The sequence below is a fragment of the Mustela nivalis genome, assembly GCF_964662115.1.
Source record: "Mustela nivalis genome assembly, chromosome: 19".
Lineage (NCBI taxonomy): Eukaryota > Metazoa > Chordata > Mammalia > Carnivora > Mustelidae > Mustela > Mustela nivalis.
Window position 1 is genome coordinate 27,317,464 of NC_139038.1, and position 19,202 is coordinate 27,336,665.

General features: G+C 50.4%; 1 protein-coding gene across 3 annotated transcripts in view; it reads right to left on the reverse strand.

Moving 5' to 3' along the window:
- ABCC1 (ATP binding cassette subfamily C member 1 (ABCC1 blood group)) overlaps positions 1-19,202 on the reverse strand; it is a 318,947-nt gene that overhangs the window by 29,462 nt on the left and 270,283 nt on the right. For all 3 annotated transcript variants that reach the window (XR_014306603.1, XM_082715000.1, XM_082714999.1), the window contains 7 exons: positions 13,113-13,259; positions 11,475-11,562; positions 9,777-9,852; positions 7,478-7,604; positions 4,344-4,520; positions 2,436-2,603; positions 165-348 (listed from right to left, as the gene is read on the reverse strand). Coding sequence is in view for 2 of the 3 variants with exons in the window: in XM_082715000.1 (XP_082571126.1) it covers positions 165-348; positions 2,436-2,603; positions 4,344-4,520; positions 7,478-7,604; positions 9,777-9,852; positions 11,475-11,562; positions 13,113-13,259 (967 nt within the window). In the remaining variant the exon portion in view is untranslated. The remainder of the gene's footprint in view (positions 1-164; positions 349-2,435; positions 2,604-4,343; positions 4,521-7,477; positions 7,605-9,776; positions 9,853-11,474; positions 11,563-13,112; positions 13,260-19,202) is intronic.

The window sequence follows — 19,202 nt, forward strand, 5'->3', positions numbered from 1 at the left end:
CGCAGCCATAGGGCACTGGGACCCCCTCTCTCAAGTCAGCCCCGAGAGCCAAAAGATGATCCTTCCTCAGAGCTCCTGAAGGGGCTGGTGAGGCCAGCTGGAGGGGGTACTGGGGGAACCTCCGGGAGGCAGTGGGGGGCCCGGCGAGGCACCCCGCGTCCTACCTTCATCCCGCTCAGCCTGCTCCTGCTCGCTGCTGGCGTACGTGCGCAGGAACTCGGCGAAGGCGCCGTCCCGGGCCAGCAGCTCCTGGTAGGAGCCCATCTCCGAGATCTTGCCGCTGGTCATGACGATGATGATATCCACCTGGGGCAGGTAGCTGATGCTGTGCGTGACCAGGAGCCGTGTCTGCAGGCAGAGCGGGGACCGGCGGGGGTCAGCACCCGGGCACGACAGGCATCCCCCAACACCTCACTGGCCCAGCTTGAGTCTGAGTGCCTGGGGCGCCCCGATCTGTGGGTGCCTTCATTCAACCCATGCCTGCCAGGAAATGGGGGGCAGTGGGGAGGGAAAAGGGGCCCCAGGCCTCGCACTCCACGGTCAGGGCGAGAAAGGATGGAGAGATGTTTGACAAAGTGGGTGCTGGGTGTTGCACGAAGCAAAGGGGACGGGCCGAGGGCTGGGGTTGCAATTTTAACAAGGGTGATGGAGAAGCTGATCTGTGGACGACAATTTGAAAGATGAGGGGAAGGCACAGTGGATGGATAAAAGAACGAAGCCGATACAAAACAATTCACATGCAATGGCTTGTTTAAAGTAAGCACCCCCCAAAAAAGACGCTACAAAATTCGTACACGCGTGTGTATTTTATCCAATTAAGTCAAGGTTGGGCAGGACACTCAGCAAACTGCATGAGTTGACCAACTTTTCCTTAAAGGCCCAAATGGTAAATACGATCGGCTTTCTGGAGCCTCCAGTCGCGACGGGAACATAGCCGCAGTGGGAAGGCGGCCGCGCATAAGACGGGAGAGATGACCTGGCCGTGTCCCAGTGAAGCTTTCCGTACAGACACCGGCATTTCAGTTCAATGCCATTTTCATTTTCAGAGGTTTTAAAAGACTATTTTTCTTCGGATTTTGTCCCAACCACTGAAAAATGAGCTAAGACCTTTCTTAGCTCAAGGGTGGTCCAAAATCAGGAAGCAAACCAAACTGCTGACCTCTCGAGGCAAGAACTAGAGTGCAGGAGAAGGGAGGGACCCCCCCCAACTTTATATATATTCTCATACGCTTTGATTTTGTTACCATGGGCATGTATCATTCTGATAACAAAAATTTTTTTAAAGATTGTATTTATTCATTTGACAGATCACAAGTAGGCAGAGAGGCAGGCAGAGAGAGGGGGGGGGGCGGGAAGCAGGCTCCCTGCTGAGCAAAGTGCCCGATGTGGGGCTCGATCCCAGGACCCTGGGATCATGACCTGAGCTGAAGGCAGAGGCTTTAACCCACTAAGCCACACAGGTGCCTCAAAAATTTCTTTAAAAATCACATTTATACAGAATTTGGGGGTGTATATGGGAATGCTTACAATAGGTTAAGCAGCACGTTGCTTACTATATATATATGCATGATATGAAACCTTAGACTTGGGGGCGCCTGGGTGGCTCAGTCATTAAGCGTCTGCTTTTGGCTCAGGTCAAGATCCCAGGGTTCTGGGATTGAGCCCCACATCCGGCTCCCTGCTCAACAGGAGACCTGCTTTTCCCTGTCCTGTTTCCCCTGCTTGTGCTCCCTCTCTTGCTGTGTCAAATAAACATATAAAATCTTAACGAAAAAAAGTTAAAAAACAAACAAACAAACAAAAACAAACCTTCTAAGACTTGAAAGAAAGAAAATCTCTATGAGCACAATCCCAATTGTTCACAATTGCTTGTGTGTTTCTTTTTCTCGTATTTTTCTGAATCTCATCTGTTTTCCCCAAGGGCATGTGTGTTCTTTCTTTCTCCAGAAGCGGGAAGGAACCAGTGCTCCCTCCCAACCACCCTGTAATTCCCCTAAAAACAATCATCATCATTAAGAGAAAATCCATTTCCTGTCCCATTACAGTGCTAAAGCAGTTTTTGTGCCCCCAACTTCTGTCCCTCAGCCCACGGCCACCTCAGCAGGGAAGGGGGTGCTGCCTGCTCAGTCAGAGGGGAAGGGACTTCCCTCTGTGAGGCCAGCCCTGTAATTAAATCAGGAAGAGGGGCCTCTGTTGGCCACATGGAGACAAGGACCGCAAGTCAGTGTCAAGGACATCCCGTTACAAAGACAAAGCAAGGAGGCTGTCCTGGGAAGGTATCCAAGGGAAGCATGAGAAATGTGTTCTTAAGTCCAATTCATAAAAAAGAAAATCCTGGAAAGTGGGAAGTGCATGATTCCCCAAGGGGAAACATTCTGACTTAAGTGAAGATGTGAGACAGCCAGATACCCGAGCCCTGCCCCATCAGCAGATACCTTGTTCCTCAGCATCCCCTTAGGACCAATCACATTTTCAAATATGTGTTTTCCCACGTGAGCATCCACTGCTGACAGGGGGTCGTCAAAGAGGTAGATATCGGAGTCACAGTACACGGCCCGGGCCAGGCTCACTCGCTGCTTCTGGCCCCCAGATAGGTTCACACCCTGTGGAGAAACACAGCAGAAGAGTGGGTTTCCCGGGGAGCCTTGCAACCTGCAGACGGGGAACCCCACTCAGGACGCAGCAGACCCGGGCCGGTGACCCTGCAACACAACACTGCCTGCTCTCGCTGGAGCCCAAGGCCACAGCATGAGACTGTATCTACATGACCTGGGCTCAAGGACTGCCGTGGGGTCTAGCCTCTACGAGCTGCTGAGCAGACACCCAGCACAGAGTGGCAATTCAGCAAAGGCTGGCTGGCGGCCACCAACGATGGGGGGCTACAAGCAAGGCACCAGGAGATGCGGTACTGACCCTATTGCCGCTGCCGCTATTAGAGTTAATAGTGGACACTTCTGTGAGCTTGCTCTGATCTATCACTCACTGGAAGCCACACAGAACTGAGGCAGGCTGCACTCTGGGGGTGCCAAAACCCAGCCCCACTCTCCAGGAGGAAAGGCACTGCTTTCAAGTTCACACGGGAGCACTCCACAGAGCACAGAGCAGCAGTCCCAGACCTCTCTCTGGCAACAGCCTACCAAATGTTACTTCCGGATGTGGCTGGGAAATCAAAGGGACACGCCCCACCCCCGCCAACCAGTTAACTGCCCAGTCTCTTCTGAGAGATGCCCACCCTCCCCAGGCACTGAGCTGGGGTCCGGGCAGCCAGGGTTCTCCTGGATTGCCTCTCTGGCCACAGCTCTTTGGCCCAGGGGTAGACACCAGACCCAATCATATTCTCTCACTCTGTATTTTGGTACTGGGACCCAGGCAGGGAGAATCAGAAGTCTCCAAGAGACAGAAGACGACACTTGGGTTAAAACGACAACTAGCCCAGCTTCCTCTGCTAACTGCAAACCCAAAGAGTCCTGCTAACGGTTGTTTTTTCTTTCCAAGGAGCTGTAGATTTCCCTCAAATAAAAGAAATCATTTAGCAACTACGGAAGCTGGCGGAGTCACCCTCTTATAACTAACTAAGGAGTCAGGAAAGCTCCTTGGTGCTGCTGTGGCACATCTGTACTCCTCAAGCATACCAGATAACCACCGGAGTGCTGGAACAGGCTTGCTGGGTGAGGAAAAGCCTGTGCAAAGGCCCTGAGGTGGGAAGGGCCTCAGACAGGTCACTTAGCCCTTCTATGCCTCTTCCTCCTTACCCATGAATTGGAAGTAACAGTAAATCCCATCTCATGGGCTTGCTATAGAGAGAGAATGCATATGAAATGTTTACCACAGGACGTAGCACAAAGTAAATGCTGAATATTAGCTATTATATCATTATTTTTACTACTACCCTTATTTTGTAGGGGACGGTGGCCCTCTGAATCACTGATACCCCTCCCCCTTGTAAAGTGTCCTCTGTCATGTGATTCTGCGGTCACGTGACTGCTAAGGTAGCGTGCACTTCAAGGTCTCTTAGCTTTCAGTTCAATCCGGTGAAAACAACCATGTTTTACAGGACACTGTGGGGAGGATGCAGTTTGGGTTTTGTGAGAAGAGCTTCCCCCTGCAGGAAGACGTGTGGGGCAGACCCGGGCCAAGCCCACAGTCTGGACCCCGGCTCAGTGGACCTGCACTGTGGAGCGGAGCTGTCCAGCTGAGCCCAGCGTGGATCAGCCCAGCGTGGATCAGCGTGGATCAGACCACCCGCGGTCAACTCGCATGCCCACAAATGGAAGAGTAAGGATTTAACATCAGCCCCTAAAATTGTGTGGCTGCTACAGGGGCCATGCTGCAGCCGTACTGACCTTCTCACCAATCTCTGTCCGGTCCCCGCTGGGCAGGATTTCCAGATCTGGGAGGAGGGCGCAGGCTTCAATGACAGCCTTGTAATACTGTTCCTGTAGCTGGCGGCCGAAAAGGATGTTTTCTCGGACAGAATCATTCTGAATCCAGGCCTGCTGGGGGACGTAGGCCACTGAGCCCTAGGAAGCACAGACAGGAGGCAGCAAACAGGACAGACAGCCTTGGTTAATAAGACGGCAGTCAGCCAGCCCACCCACCGGGGGGCCCTACTTCCCAAGATACTTTCATCACACCCACCGTTTCAGGAGGGGGTAAACAGAGTCACGACAGCCTTGGATGCCAGAGCTGGGATCAGACCCCAAGCTAGGTCAGACACGGACTCTAGGATCAGGAATTCAAGAGTGCAAATCCACATTGGTGAGGTCACTGTTTTACGTTTACTAGGTATTTCCCTGAGTGCCTCCCGCAGCAAACAAAACTGCTTCTCAAGAATAAGAAGTTCCTGACATGATTATAAAACAAGACCATTTATTTTTGATTTAATTTATTTATTTGACAGACAGAGATCACAAATAGGCAGAGAGGCAGGCAGAGAGAGAGAGAGGAGAAAGCAGGCTCCCCGCTGAGCAGAGAGCCTGATGCAGGGCTCAATCCCAGAGCCCTGGGATCATGACCTGAGCTGAAGGCAGAGGCTTTAACCCACTGAGCCACCCAGGCGCCCCAAAACAAGACCATTTGATTAAAGTTACGCTAAATGCTAAGAGAGGAAAACGCAGGAGTCCTTCAAGAAGTTCTTTAAAGAGGGAGACCTAGTTTCTGTCGTCAGGGAAGAATTCCTTGGGGGAATTCCCCAGTGACATGTAGGCAAGGACTTCAGTATCAAAATCGTCTGTTTCAGGGGCACCTGGGTGGCTCAGTGGGTTAAAGCCTCTGCCTTCAGCTCAGGTCATGATCCCAGGGTCATGGGATCGAGCCCCGCATCGGTGACTCCCCGCATGCTGACTCCTCTCTCTCTGCCTGCCTCTCTGCCTCCTTGTGATCTCTGTCTGTCAAATAAATAAATAAATAAATAAATAAATCTTAAAAAAAAAAAAAAATCGTCTGTTTCAAAGTGTAGCGTTCATTCCCACGTGATCAACTGCAAAGACTGTCATGTGAGCGAGGGCCAGGGGAGGGCGTCTGCCTCATGTATTTCAGGAAGGAAGTTTTAAATGAGGATGGACAGGTGAGGATACGCTGGTGTGACAAACACGAGGCAGAAGAGCAACCCGTCAGATGGAGCAGCACGGGCAGAAAGAAGAACCTGGCGCGTCCCAGGACCAGGAAGGCCAATGTGACTGGAACGTGGTGGGAGGAGCCAGCAGGAGACCGGGGGTCCAGTCGCACCGGGCTAGGGGCCCTGGTGAGGAACGCGGGCTTTACTGGGAGCGAAAGAGGAACAAGCGAAGATTCTTTAAGGGAATTCTAGGGGGACAAGATTGGGAGTGGGACCCAGAGGTCCCTAACTTCAATCTTCATTCTCAAATAACTGAACTGCTGACTCTAATACCATAACTTACATGAGGCCAAAAGGTCACAAAGCCTCACCACAGGGCCCAGATCATTCAGACATGGTGTGCACACGCCCCACCCAATAAAAATATTTGGAAAAAAATCAGTATTTCAAGCACATTTCTAGAATGCTCCTTTGCACGGCAAAACAACCAGTCAGAAATCTGTCAGCCCATCACACCAAATCCTCAGTGAACCCTCCGTCAACTTTTAGATCCAGCATTTTTGTATTTAAAGGTTTTTGACTTTAAAACAGTAGTTCTCAACTGGGGGCAATTCTGCTCTCCAGGGGACGTCTGATGTCTAGACTCTCTTGGTTGTCACAACTGGAGGCTGTTGCCAGCATCTAGTGGGTAGAGGTCAGAGATGCTCTAAACATCCTACAAGGAACAGCACAGCCCCCCAGCGCAGAAAACCATCCAGCCTGCAAGGTCAACAGTGCTGTGTGGGTAGAAACTCATTAACGAAACACCACAATGTGGATGGTTCGGAGTTTTCTTCAGTCAAGCGAAGTCTCACTGTTCGTTAATCTCACTTGAGTAACGTGTACTTGAAAACAGTGATGGCACATTTCTTAAAATAACAGCTATATGTCACCAGTTTAGATCCAACAATTATTAACGTGTACTTCTCTACTAACGCATACCAGGCTAAAGGGCCTCATGCAAACAAAGAAAGGATTTTGCTCTGAAATAAGAACTCCATAAACCAGCATTCCAAAGAGCAGATTCTGGGAGGCATTATTTCTGGGGAGGCAAACAGCTGTTGAACAGATGAGGAAGAGTACGGGCAAATACCTCCGGGACACACTGGGTTAACTGAAGTTAAGTAAGTTTTCCTCTCCTTGCGGGACTTCTCAGAGCCTTTACTTTAATGAATGTTTGAGTCTCTGAGAGGGAGGGAATCTGAGTTTGCAGTATCTCCCAAGCTTGTGGGAGCCCAGAACTGTCTATTACCCAAAATGCAAGGTGACTTTGCTGTAGACCACGCTCCAAGAAAGGCTGGATCAATAAAACTTGGAGGCAAGCTTTCTATACCAGTGAAGTCCTCCGTGGGGAATAAGCCTCATGCATAAAACAAGGCTCTTGATTGCCAAAGAGACTCATCTGTTCACTAAAGCAGCCTTTCAAACTGTCCCAAAGACACAAAACATTTTAAATTTTGCTACATTTATAAAACACATATACGAAAAGAGATCCATGCACAGGAACAACAAGCCAGAAAGACTCACACTTTAAGAGAGACCACGAGATGCACACTGAGTGCCACAGATGGGGAGAGAACGAGTGGCCACGAGTGGGCCAGGGAGCATCCGTGTATTTTTACTCAGTGTTTACTGAGCGCCTACTACTTGCTGCGCACTAGTCTCGATGCCGGGATGCAGCAGCAAATTAGTGGCATCAACGCTCGCCTTCCAAGGGGCCACAGAGAAGAGCAGAGAGAATGGGAGAGAAAGAGGGAGTTCCTTGCTGCCCTCACTTCCTGAACAAGGCCCGTCATGAAACAAAACCCAGCACCCCGCTCACCCTTCCCCTCAGGCCTGCAGCGCCCCCGCGGCCCCCCATCCACCCGGTCTTCGTCCTACCTTGACAGCCACGCATCCCTCCACCTTGTCCATCTCAGCCAGGAGTGCTGAGAGCAGAGACGATTTTCCACAGCCCACCTGGCCCACCACAGCCACCAAGGAACCTTCCGGAATGGAGAAGGTGATGCTGAAATGACACAAAGGCTCTGCCTCAGCCTCGCTCTCACCTGAACAGGTGGCGGCCCAGCACGGCTGGATGTACCCTGAGCGGAGAGAGGCAGAAGGCAGGGCTGTCACGAGCCCTGAAAGTCTGGAAATTACTCCCGCCATTTCCCCCGCTAAGCTAAACTCAGTGACCAGTCTCAGGGGGCCGAGGTGTGAGAGGCTCCAGACAGCTGCTGGGATCCAGATGTGTCTCGGAGAAGCAGAGGCAACGGGAGACACCTGGGGTCGGGGGATCAGGTCACAATAAGGGAGCCAATGCAGGTGCCCAGAGGGACAGACACCTCCCTCAGTGTGAACTCTGAAAAGCAAGCAGCACCAGACACGGAAACCTGTGAACAACTAGGAGAGAAGGCCTGAAGGTGTGAGAGAACAGGTGTGGTCAGGGACCCACATGCCCACCACATAGGACGAGGCAGTGGGGAGCAAGGCTGGTGTCCTGAAGAGGTGGCAGGGGGCAGCCACACCTGAAGACGTCACAGTTCGCGGTGCTAAGACGCTCACACCTCGTGGATGGGACTCGGGGTCTGAAGCCTTAGGCCCTGACGAAGATGATGGAGTGTGACAAATGGGTCTCTAGAGAAATCACCCCCTCAAAGACAGCAGTGCCAAGTACAGTAAGCTCAACACTCCGCCAGCAAGACTGCCTGTCCGGGGCCGTCGCTTGCTGCCAAGTTGGGGCTAATTCCACGCACCCAGGGAGGGGCAGGCACCCCGAGCCCAAGGCCTCTTTGGGTTTCCTTCCTTTGGCTATGCTTTACAATGGACGCTATTATGATTCAACCTCTTAGTGGAAATGCTGTTACGTTCTGCGGTCACTGATTGGTTAGTGCTTCTGAAAGTGCTGCACGGTTCCACCGAGGACGCTTTTGTCCTGGGCTGAGGGGACCGGATGATGGGACCACAACAGAACACGAAGCCCCGTGAGGCAGCTGTGACTGTCCACGTGGGAATGGAATACTGTTACAGCTGAGGAGAGGAAAGGTTTGCATTGGGAAAGGTTTTGGGAATTCAAGATTGGAGGGATGGGGGTGACTAGAACAAAAAGACAAGAGAGACAAAGAAACAAAAGAGACAAGGTAAAACTGAAGCAGGCAGGAGTTAAGTCAGACATAAGGAAGAACTTTCCAAGCACACTGTCCCACCGGGAGTTTGCAAGGGAGGCGTTTACAAAGATTCTTTTCTCTGAAGAGTCTGTCCCCTCTTTCTGAGTTAATACACAACAATAATTTGGCCACCTAGGGAGGGGGTAATTGTTAAGGGGCCAGGGGGATAAAGGTGGTCCTAAAAGGGTCCCTTCCATCCCTGTGTTTTGGGGACTCCTCTGGGGAAGCCTCAAAGAGCCACCGAGCAAGGCAGAAAGGGGTAAGAGGCCCCTGACCAGTGGCCTGGGGAACCAGATCAACTCCCCAGACACTGCACTTTGGAAAATAAGGGCTGGGTGGCGGGAGGGTCTCAGACCAGGAAATGGCGAGAAAGGGTGACTCAGGCAGCCGTGGACCTTAAGAGCAATTCCATCCCAACAACAAATCCCTGCTGCAAAGAATTCCTTTCAGCAGACCCAGGCCTGTCCGCCACCACCTGCAGCATCATCACTGCCTCAGAACCAGCCTGGCCAATCGGAGTGCTCTGTCTCTCCTGGCATGTGATTGGCTCAAAGAGGGGCACATGACCCAATTTAGACCAATAAGAGGCAGGTGGGTCTCCAGTCCAGCTTACGGGGTACACTCCTGGCCAAGGAGGGCTATTTGCCATCATGAAGGAAGAGGCAGCTTGAGAAGGAAATAGCACAAAGGGAAACTGAAAAAAGACAAGACGGAGAAGATCCTGATGACACTGAGTCCCTGGATCATACTATACCTGAATGTGGCACTCGGTGATACAACCCCCAAATTTCCATTTGTTGCCTAAGCCTACCTATGCAGCATTTCTGTCATTTATAATCCAAGGGAACACTCTGTGCCAGCATACTCTTGCCTGCTCCCCCAAGAAGGTAGGTATGACTTGACCTATTTCCCAGCGGGGTAAACTGAGGCTCAGAAAGGCAACCAACTCAGTGTCACAGAACGAGAGTATGGCTGGAATTCCAACCTACAGTGGACCACAGCCTCGTAGCTCTCTCTACATCCTGGCTTACCCACTTAGTGTCGGAGGGTCACTCCTGGCCCAAGTGAACGTGGCATTCTTCACGGTGATGCTGTTCGCGCCCCCGCCTGAAAAGCACCAGCAACAGTATGTCAGGCAAAGGCAAGGACAGAAGTCCCGAGACTGAGCGTCCGCAGGAAGCTCACTTCTTCTTTCTAATCTTTTTTAGTTCAGGGCCAGATGTTAGACACTTGCATTCGGGCATTATCTTGTTACATCATTCCCGGTTTCTAAAGAACCCCAACCAGACCCACAAAGCGGACAGAAATCACAACAGGGCTCTGCCCTGAATACCAGGAGGTTGCGCCACCCAGATGCCCATCTGGCAGAGGCAGGAGGACCCCTTGGGGTTTACTCCAGGCTCCAGGGCCTCCCTCACACCACCTTGGGAGGATCGGGCAACTCTGGCTGGGGTGCCATGCAGAAGGTAGGGTCAAGGGGGAACAAGCAGTTCTCTCCGTCAGGCTGGCCCTTGGCTCTCACCACACCCTCAGCCCTCCCTTTTCATTCAAGGGGGTTCCTGGGCCAAGGCACTTGGATCGTAGGGCTGTCTCCTAAGGCCTCTCCATTCCCTCTCCCGGGTCACATCACAACAGGTCAGTCTTTCCGAAAAACCAGTCACACTGTGAAAAAGCAGGCTGTGAAACAGGCGGTGGGTGGATCGGGGGGAAACCAGGGAGGGAAGCACGATTAGACAAATCGGACATTCTACCAACAACAGTGGCTCTGGATGCTAAGCTCCAGGCTCTTCTGTCTTCATTTACTTTCCCTCTCCTCCTCTCCTTCTACCTCCCTGTCCTGTCCTTCGCTTAAGTTCTGACTCTTCATTAAGAGCCTCCTTAAAGCCACCCAGAGATAAGATGGGCGTGTCTGAAGCTATCAAAGAGAGAGAGAAATTCCCCTCGCACCAGAGAAACAAAAACCTCCCGTAGGAGGCAGTTACTGGTTAACCTGACCTCCCCTCCCTCACCCGCACCCACAGAACAAGGAGGAAATGGGAAGGTGCTATTTAAGTAATTTAAGAAAAGTCACTTGAGTCAGACAAGCTAGAAAACCACCAGACAGGGTTGAGAGCTGCCAAGGTGCCCCCGTCTGGCAACCATGGAGTGTGGATAAGCATCTCAAAAAGTCAAGCAGCCTAGGAAGGTGGGTGCTGAGGCCTGGGCTGCACCAGGTGGCCTGGGGGCTTTCCAACAGGACACCTGCAGGGTGCTGGGAGAGCTCCAGGAACCAGAAGCCTCCGTGGGCAGGGCTAAAGCTCAGCCCTGTGGTATGCAAAGAAAGAAGTCTGCCAATAAAATCCCACATAACACCATGACAAAGAAAGACACCTTCATTCCCATTACCCAGATAGGGAGACTGAGGCTTATAGCGGACAACTGACCTGCCCAGGTAAACAGAGCTGGTGGGTTGGAGCTGGTTAGTCTCCAGTGTCCCTGCTGCACCTGCCCATCTGGCCAGAACAGAGTCAGAATCTGAGCCCCGAAAGGGGCCCCTGGGTGAAAGGCCCCACCCCGTGGGCTGCCTCTTGGCGAAAGCACCAAGAAAATAGAAGTTGAAGTTCACCGGCCTGGGATGTGCAAGATAAGGCCCTGACGCCCACCCGGCTCCGCAGAGCTCCTGTTCCGGGGGCCTCACAGCTAACCCGCGGGGAGCCTTCAGGGCACAGAGGGACCCAAGGCACACACACCGTCTTTGACCGTCCTTCGCTCGATACTGTCCGGCTCCAGCTCCTCATGAGACAGGAAGATCCTGAGGCGTTTGAGGGAAACACTCGCCTACACAGAAAGCAACTGCAGTTATTTTTAAAAGTATTTTTGCAAAAAAAAAACCGACCGAGGCTAGCTGTTGGAGGTTTCCCCATTCTGGGGGCTTCGTGTTTAGTACAAGCGTCCCTTAGAATGAGACACCTAACAGGTTTGGGTTCTTATTTGTTTTCCTTCCAAAGCCCATCATGGGTATTAAAAAAGAGGGTAGGGAGACTGTCCTGGAAGACAAGGGACTTCAGAAACAATAACCACACGCCCAGGGATACAAGCTCGCCACCAAGGGAGAAGGAAGCGCGGGAGCTCTACTGCTGAATGATCGCCATCCACAGGCCGCGAGCCAAGAGATAGCGTCGCCACGGTTCCCGACAGAAAAAGGAAACCAACACTCTTGTGGAGTGTTTCATTGGATACGCCTTAAGTTTACACAAGGTTATTTATCAATTCTATCTCCTACAAATAAACTGAAGCCAAAAAAACCCAAAAAAAACCCAAAAACCAAAAACACAAAAACCACTGAACAACAGAAGAAATGCATGTTCAAATATTTACAGGTGAAATGTCAAGAGGTCTGGGATTTGCTTTAAAATTCTTCAGGGGCATCTGACTGGCTGCACTGGTGGAGCACGTGACTCTTGATCGTGGGGTGATGAGTCTGAGCCCCAAGTTGGACGTGGAGGTTACTTAAAAATTAAAAAAAAAAATCTTTAAAAAACAAAGGAAGGAAGGAAAAGAATTCTTCGGCAAGGAAAGGAAGAAAGGAAGCAGGAAAGGGGAAGAGAAGGAGGATTCGATGAGCCAAGTGTGGCAAAATGTCCGACCTGGGTAAAGGCTACATGGACTTTGTTACACTGTTTGTTCTCGCCCTAGGTCTGTGTACATTTGCAATTGTTCATAACAAAAAGGGGTCTTATTTGCTTAATTATTTTTTTAACCAGAGTTGTACGACCAAATCTTAAGGTTCCTTTGCCTGTGTGGCGGATAACTGGGTTTTCAGGATGAATGCGTTCAAATGCCGGGGAGAAGTCAACGGAAACATCCCTCCCGTTGGAAAGCGCAGGCGCTTCTTCACATGGCGTGAAAGTGACCGAGTGGACAGTCTCCTCACCTTATACAGTCACTGCCATGGACTTTTGGATTTCTGGGGGATCTAGGTTAGGGTTTGTCCCGCAGTGGGTTGAGGTCTATCAGCGGGTTGTGGAATCAGTTTAGTAAGTCAAGAAACGCAGGTTTGAAAAAGTAGAGTAGGGCAGAGCAGAGAGGAACAGACCGACTCGAAGAGGGTAAGTATTTCAGAACCTTACGGAGCTCGGGGAAGCCTGGTTGCATGCAAGTATTTGTGTTGTACGTTCAACTGTGAGTTCCTCGTCAATAAGTAACGTATTCCTTTCTTTGGGGCATGACCAAAACAGCACGAAAGCCACCGGTGTGAGCCTCGTCCAGCCGACTGGGCACGGTGGGCCAGGTAATGAAGGCGGAGCTGTATGGAGCAGGACCTGTAGGCCCTTTTACTTCCTTTCCCCAGAACCCCCTCCCTCAGGCCCCTCCAGCCTCGCCCGTACCTGCACGATGCTGCTGATGACCATGGGGAGAATATTCAGGGGAAATCGAAGGATGTTGAACAAGGCCAAGGACACGAAAGCTTTCTGGGCATCCAGGATGTTGTTCTTGTCGATGGTCACGTAGACGGCAAATGTAGACAGGGCCACCTATAAGCAGAGCGTCCAGCACTGACTTGTGTCCCTGCATCACAGACACAACCCTAAGAGCAGCTGCCCTCCCACTGATCCCCCCCCCCGCCGCAGTGTGTTTGAGCCCACCCCGCCCCACAACAGGCCCCTGGAAGGCAGCAGGAAACGACTAAGGCAGTGTCTAGCACATAGCAGACACTTAAAGAATGTACCAGATAAATGCACAACCAGGAGCTCCAAGTCCTGGCCCCTGCACCAACCTTCTCCAGATCACAGTGGACAGACATGTTGGGGATCCCTCAACACCACCCAATGTAACCCCTCCGGGCCTTTGCCCCTGCGGTTTCTCTGCCTGAAACAACCTTTCCATGCAGATGGTGGCCTGGTTCTTCCCTCCGACCCTTTGGAGAGGCTGCCCTGCCCCTCCACCCAAAACAACCCTGCTCTGGCTCTCTATCCTTTTATCCTGGCTTATTTTTCTCCGCAGCAACTACCCCGACCTTTTATAGCACCACCCTGTGCATGCATGTCCTGTCTGTCTCCTGGACCTCAGCAGAAGCTCCGCAAAGACAGGGACTTGGTTGTATACACAGAGGTATCTCCAGGGCCTTGAACAATCCCTGGCATACAGGAACACCCTGGTCAAGTTACCTCCTCTCCCCACGCCTCACATCTCATCTGTGAAATGGGGCAGGAGGCAGATGGTTAATGGCACTATTTAAAATTCCTTCCAGCTCACAGAATATATGATTTTATAGCCCCAGGAAAGGAACATTATTAAAAATAAAATAAAAATAAAATTTTTAAAAAGGGCAAGCAATACTAACACACAAAGGTACTCCCTTCCTCACGAGGTCAGACTTGCATTAAGCCCTATGGTGGTTCCCGGGACTTAACCACCCAGGCTCCCAGCGGACCGGAACTTGGGTTCTGATGTTTGAGACAACGGCTCCTCATCTCCCTTGCCAGGAGAAAGGGAGGACAGTTTCAATAATCTGGGGTCAGGCTGCTCTGCTTGAGAGGGAGGTAAGAGATCAACAGGCAGACTCCTATGCCTCTCCTATACCGCTGGGGACAGAAAGGGGCCAGGTGTCGCCAGGCGGAGCTAATGGCAGGCATTCCACAAGACTGCCCAGAACATGCTATCAGAAGCCATCTGGACAAACCTGGACCTCAACAGATGCACACCAGTCCCCGCCCCCCATATTAGCCCCAGGATCCCAGAGCCATTAAAGGCTTTCTCTGCAGGAAATAAACTGCTCAGGTCCCACTTTTCTGAGCTTAGAACAGAATGTCCAGAAGTCAAGATCTGGCACTGGAGCCCCGCCTCTGGTGTGGCTGCGGCCCAGCGCAGGGCCACAGCACAGGGGTCACAGCCTTCTCATTTCCTTACCACCTACTGGAAGGTAACATAGCTTAAAAATCAAAACCAACAGCTCTGCCACATATCAGCTGTAGGAGCCTGGACATATCATCTCCCCTTTCCAAGCAAGCTTCTGCTTTCCTCTCTACAAAATGCGAATCCAGATACACCATCGCAGGGCGGCTGGCAGCAAGAAATCAGGCACTTCTGTGAAGTGCTTAACACACTACCCGGGGCTCAGTAAAAGGTAATACATGGCCGCTGTTTTCATTTCTGGCTATAGGACTCAGTCCAAACTCCTTGGTCCATTCTTCCATAGAATCTATTAACTGGGTTCCAAGAGCAAGGCGCTGGGGGGTAGAGCTGGTTCCTTTCTGGCCCTGACATTAACAAGCCGGGTGACGCACCAGCCTCTCATCTGAAGGTGTTCTTACTCAGAACGCTCCAAGTATCTCCATACAAAGAAGAGTATTCAGCCATTAAAAAAGGAAGCACAGACACCTGCTATGACAGAGATGACCCCTGTAAACATGATGATCAGTGAAACCGAAGCCAGAACACCTGAAGCCCACGTACTGGGTGATTCCAACTTATATGATATATCCCGAACAAGCAAATCCATAGGGACAGAAAGCAGATGAGTGTGCCTGGGCTGGGAGAATGGGGAGTGACCATCAATGGCTATAGGGTTTCCTTCTGGGATGATGGGAATGTTCTGGAATTAGATAGTGGTGACGGTTGCACAACCTTCTGAATATATTAAACACCACTGGGTTGTACACTTTAAAATGGTAAATTATATATAGCTCACCAAAAAAAAAAAAAAAAATAAGAACAAAAAACTCATCTCTCTGAAGTCAGTCCATTTGACTTTGCACAGAAGCCAAAGTCTTGACTCCAGCCCCAGGGTCTATCTGGTTTATAAAATCTCTTCCCTTCCTCTCCTACCATTCTCCCCCCAGCTCCTGTTCCAGCCCCACTGGCCTCTGTTGGGTGGGCATTTTCCTGCCACAGGGTCTTTGCACGTGCTCTTCCCACTCCCCGGTGGGCCCTTACTCAAGTCACCTCCTCAGTGACGCCTTTAACCATCCTATTTAAAACTGTAAGCCCTACCTATTCCACCCCAGCCTCAATCTTTTTCTTTTCCATAGCACTGACAACTAACTGTACACCATACAACGTATTTATTATGTCTACTGTTGATCATCTGTCTCTCCCAATTAGAATGAATGACCACTCCATGAAGGCAGCGATTCCTGTCTGTACTAGCTCGCAGCTAGTACAGAGAGAAATCTGGACCATGGCCAGATCCTCAGTGAATGTTTGTGGAGTGATGAATGGACAGATGGACACATACAGATGGGTGGGTAGGGGCTAGATGTGGCTGTGGACAGAAGAGAACAAACTCAGAGGTGTCTCCTCAGCAGTGGGGAAAATCAGGCTGCAGGCACCTCACCACCAGAACACACCAGCCCCACCAACGCCATCATCGGAGCAGCTGCTGACAGCACAGAGCATGTGCAGAGAGGGAACAACATCACGTGGCCCATCAGTTCCATGGCCCTGGCTTCTCCAGAAGTGGAGGCCATTCTTCATCAACGATTAACTGAGCACCTACTGTGTACCAGCCCTGTGTGTTGAAGAGTAAGGCAGGCCTGGCGTTCCTGAGACTCACGGTCTAGGGGAAACGGGTATTAAGTGAATTCTCTTTAGAAGGGCTATTTGGGAATGGGTGGATATGAGTGCGGTCAGTGGAAAGAAGGGGTCCTGGGGTCTGCCACAGCTTTGTGATGGGTGAGAGTCAAGGATGTAAAAAGCTTTTGCCAACAATGAAAAATAAGTGTCCCACTCCAGGAGCTAATACTGCCTCCACAGTGAGAAATGTGGCAAAGAAATGAACCATTTACTCCAGTCCAACTCCTGAAAAACCTGATGTCTCTTTGTGTAGGACATCTGTTCCTTCAGTCTGCCCATTATCCACTCCCATTTCTGGTAACAATACCCCAATTTTCTTTTATCTCAATGAGCTTCAGCCATAAATGAACTGCTCATGTCCCACCCCAAGCTCCCACAGAAGCCACACAACTCTCATCAATCCAAGCATCCCATCTCCTTGGCCCCAGAAATTCAGGGATAAGCACGTGGCCAACTGCAATGCCACAGTGAGACCCAATCCCATAGCTTTGCTGAGACTAACAGGAAAATGGGCTAATGGGGCCTCTCCCCACAGGGGTTACTCAGATGACAGGATGAACGGTAATTATGTGGTGAGCAGCTCCCTGACAAAAGAAAACGCCATGGAGAACGCACAGCTGAGAGACAGGTGGGGTGGGGGGGTTGTCACTCCCTCCGGAACACCTGGATCCAGCCATGACTGAAACCCCAGTCATGCTCAAAACCAGCAATTTCTCACACTTTTCAGTCTTGTGACTCAAAAATCCCACTGAATGAAAACATTCAGTCTAGTCAACTTGAACAAGGTTTCTGCCAATTCCAACACAGTTTATTCAAAACTTTTACTTATTCAGTTATTCCCCTACTTTACATTTACTGAATGTGCACCATTTGCCAAGTCCAGTTCTAGGAATGCAAGCCAAAAAAAAAAAAAAGAGAAAAAAAAAGAAAAGATAAGGTCCCCATATGATCTGATCAGCAAAGAAATACACAATGGGTAATTACCATAGAGAAGGATAACTATCCTAACAAAGAGAGATAAGGATAAATAGAAGAGAAGCTCCCAAATCTTCCAAGACTCAAAATGCTAAATATTGATGCAGCCTGCGGATACTATTTTAAAAAGCACATTAAGTGTACATGATAGATGCCAGGCTCTGTATTTCAGAAAAACAATCCCATCAATCCCACCAAAATGGCATTCCCACTCTTGTCTGACCTCCTCAGGCCTGTCTTCCATCACACCTTCCAGTGGGTAAACACCTCATCACCCTTGAAGCGCAGGAATTCGCCAGTGGAAAGAACATGCAAACACCTTTCAAGGGAACCAAAGGCTACATATTTTATCCTAATGTAGTCAGAGGCTCCAGTGTCCCCGCCAGGGGCAAGGTCTCCAACGGACACCCAGGCTCATCTGTTTCATGCCAAACAGCTTAACAAACTCCATCTCTGGAAGCCCGTTACCCCTACCCCCCCACCCCCCAAACACTATACTGAGCGGCAAATTCAAGGTCAAGAAAAGCCAGTTTGCACTCCTAAGTATCTCTTGATGGAGACTAGGGCAGGAGATGTTAAGTGAAGACAAGCTAGAAACTGGACCCTCAGTCAGAAGAGCCAGGGGTTATGGGAAGTTCCCCCCACCCCAAGTGTAACACAATCCAAGTACTGAATCCTGTCAGTTTCTCCCTCTGGCCGCAGAGCTTTTTCCTATGAAAGAAATGCAACTCAAAATGTTCTGGATTTCTGTATGACTTACCATCATGTGTGTCAAGCTAAGTAAAAGAGATATGTAAGTTTAGTTACATTTATGATGGACAGTCACTGCTCTGCTGCGGCATGCACAGGCTTTCCCTGGAAATCCGCAGAAGAAACTGGTAGAGAGAAAAGCTAGATGACCAAAGTCTGAGGACGGAGACACACCTGCAGTTCTCGACCACAGGACACCTGGCAGTATCTGGAGACACCTCTGATTGTCCCAACTGAGGGGGTGGGGTGGGCAAGATGGGGGAAGAGGTGCCACTTGGCCTGTGCTGGGTTGAGTCCAGACATGCTGCAGACCATCCCTATAATAAGCAGGACGGTGTCCCTCCACCCCACAAAGAAACAAAGAATTATTGGGTCCCAAACGGCAACGGTGCTGAGCTTGAGAAACCCTGTCCTAGATCAGCTGGAACAGCTTCGACTAGTTTTACCAAGGAATACATTGTCCTTTTTAAAATAAAATGTACAAGAAGAACAGTTAACAATTATAAACACACTGAGACTATTTAAGAGTTTAAAGGAAAATAATCCAATGAACACCCTACATAACTATCACCCAGTCTTCAGATGCTTTTTACTTCTAAAAATCAAAGAAAGCCATCAGAGATCTGGGGAAAGTTGGGGAGACTAGAGCGTTCTCAAAGAATGAGCTGGCAGAACCTTCCAACCACGAATGCTGGCATATGGGAGCCAGAAAGGATCTAAGAGAACCTGAAGTCCCAGACTGGCTACAAGAGGTCACTTCATATGGCAGCTCCAGTCCTCTGACACTGGTCACTGGGAGGGTGGCCCGAAAAGAACTCAGGGGGAGAGAACCCCACGATGCGTTGTAGACATCTAGTGCAGGGACAGGAGCTGGGGGCAGGCAGAGGCCTGTGTGACAGCCCCGTGGCCCAGCCCTTCCATGTTCCATACACAAGAACCCAGAGGCAGGGAGGCGGGCTGATTGGTTTCAGGTCACACCAAGAGCTGGCAGCCAAGTTCAACAGGCACCCCAGGGGTCCACACCTGTTTATATCTGGCCCATGGGTTTAGAATACTTTAACAGACATAGATCATTTTTTAAAAAATCAAAATAATATATGACACAGGAAGCTTATGTGCAACTCAAATTTCAGTATCTATAAAAAATTTTTAGGGGAATGTAGCCATGTCTGTTCACG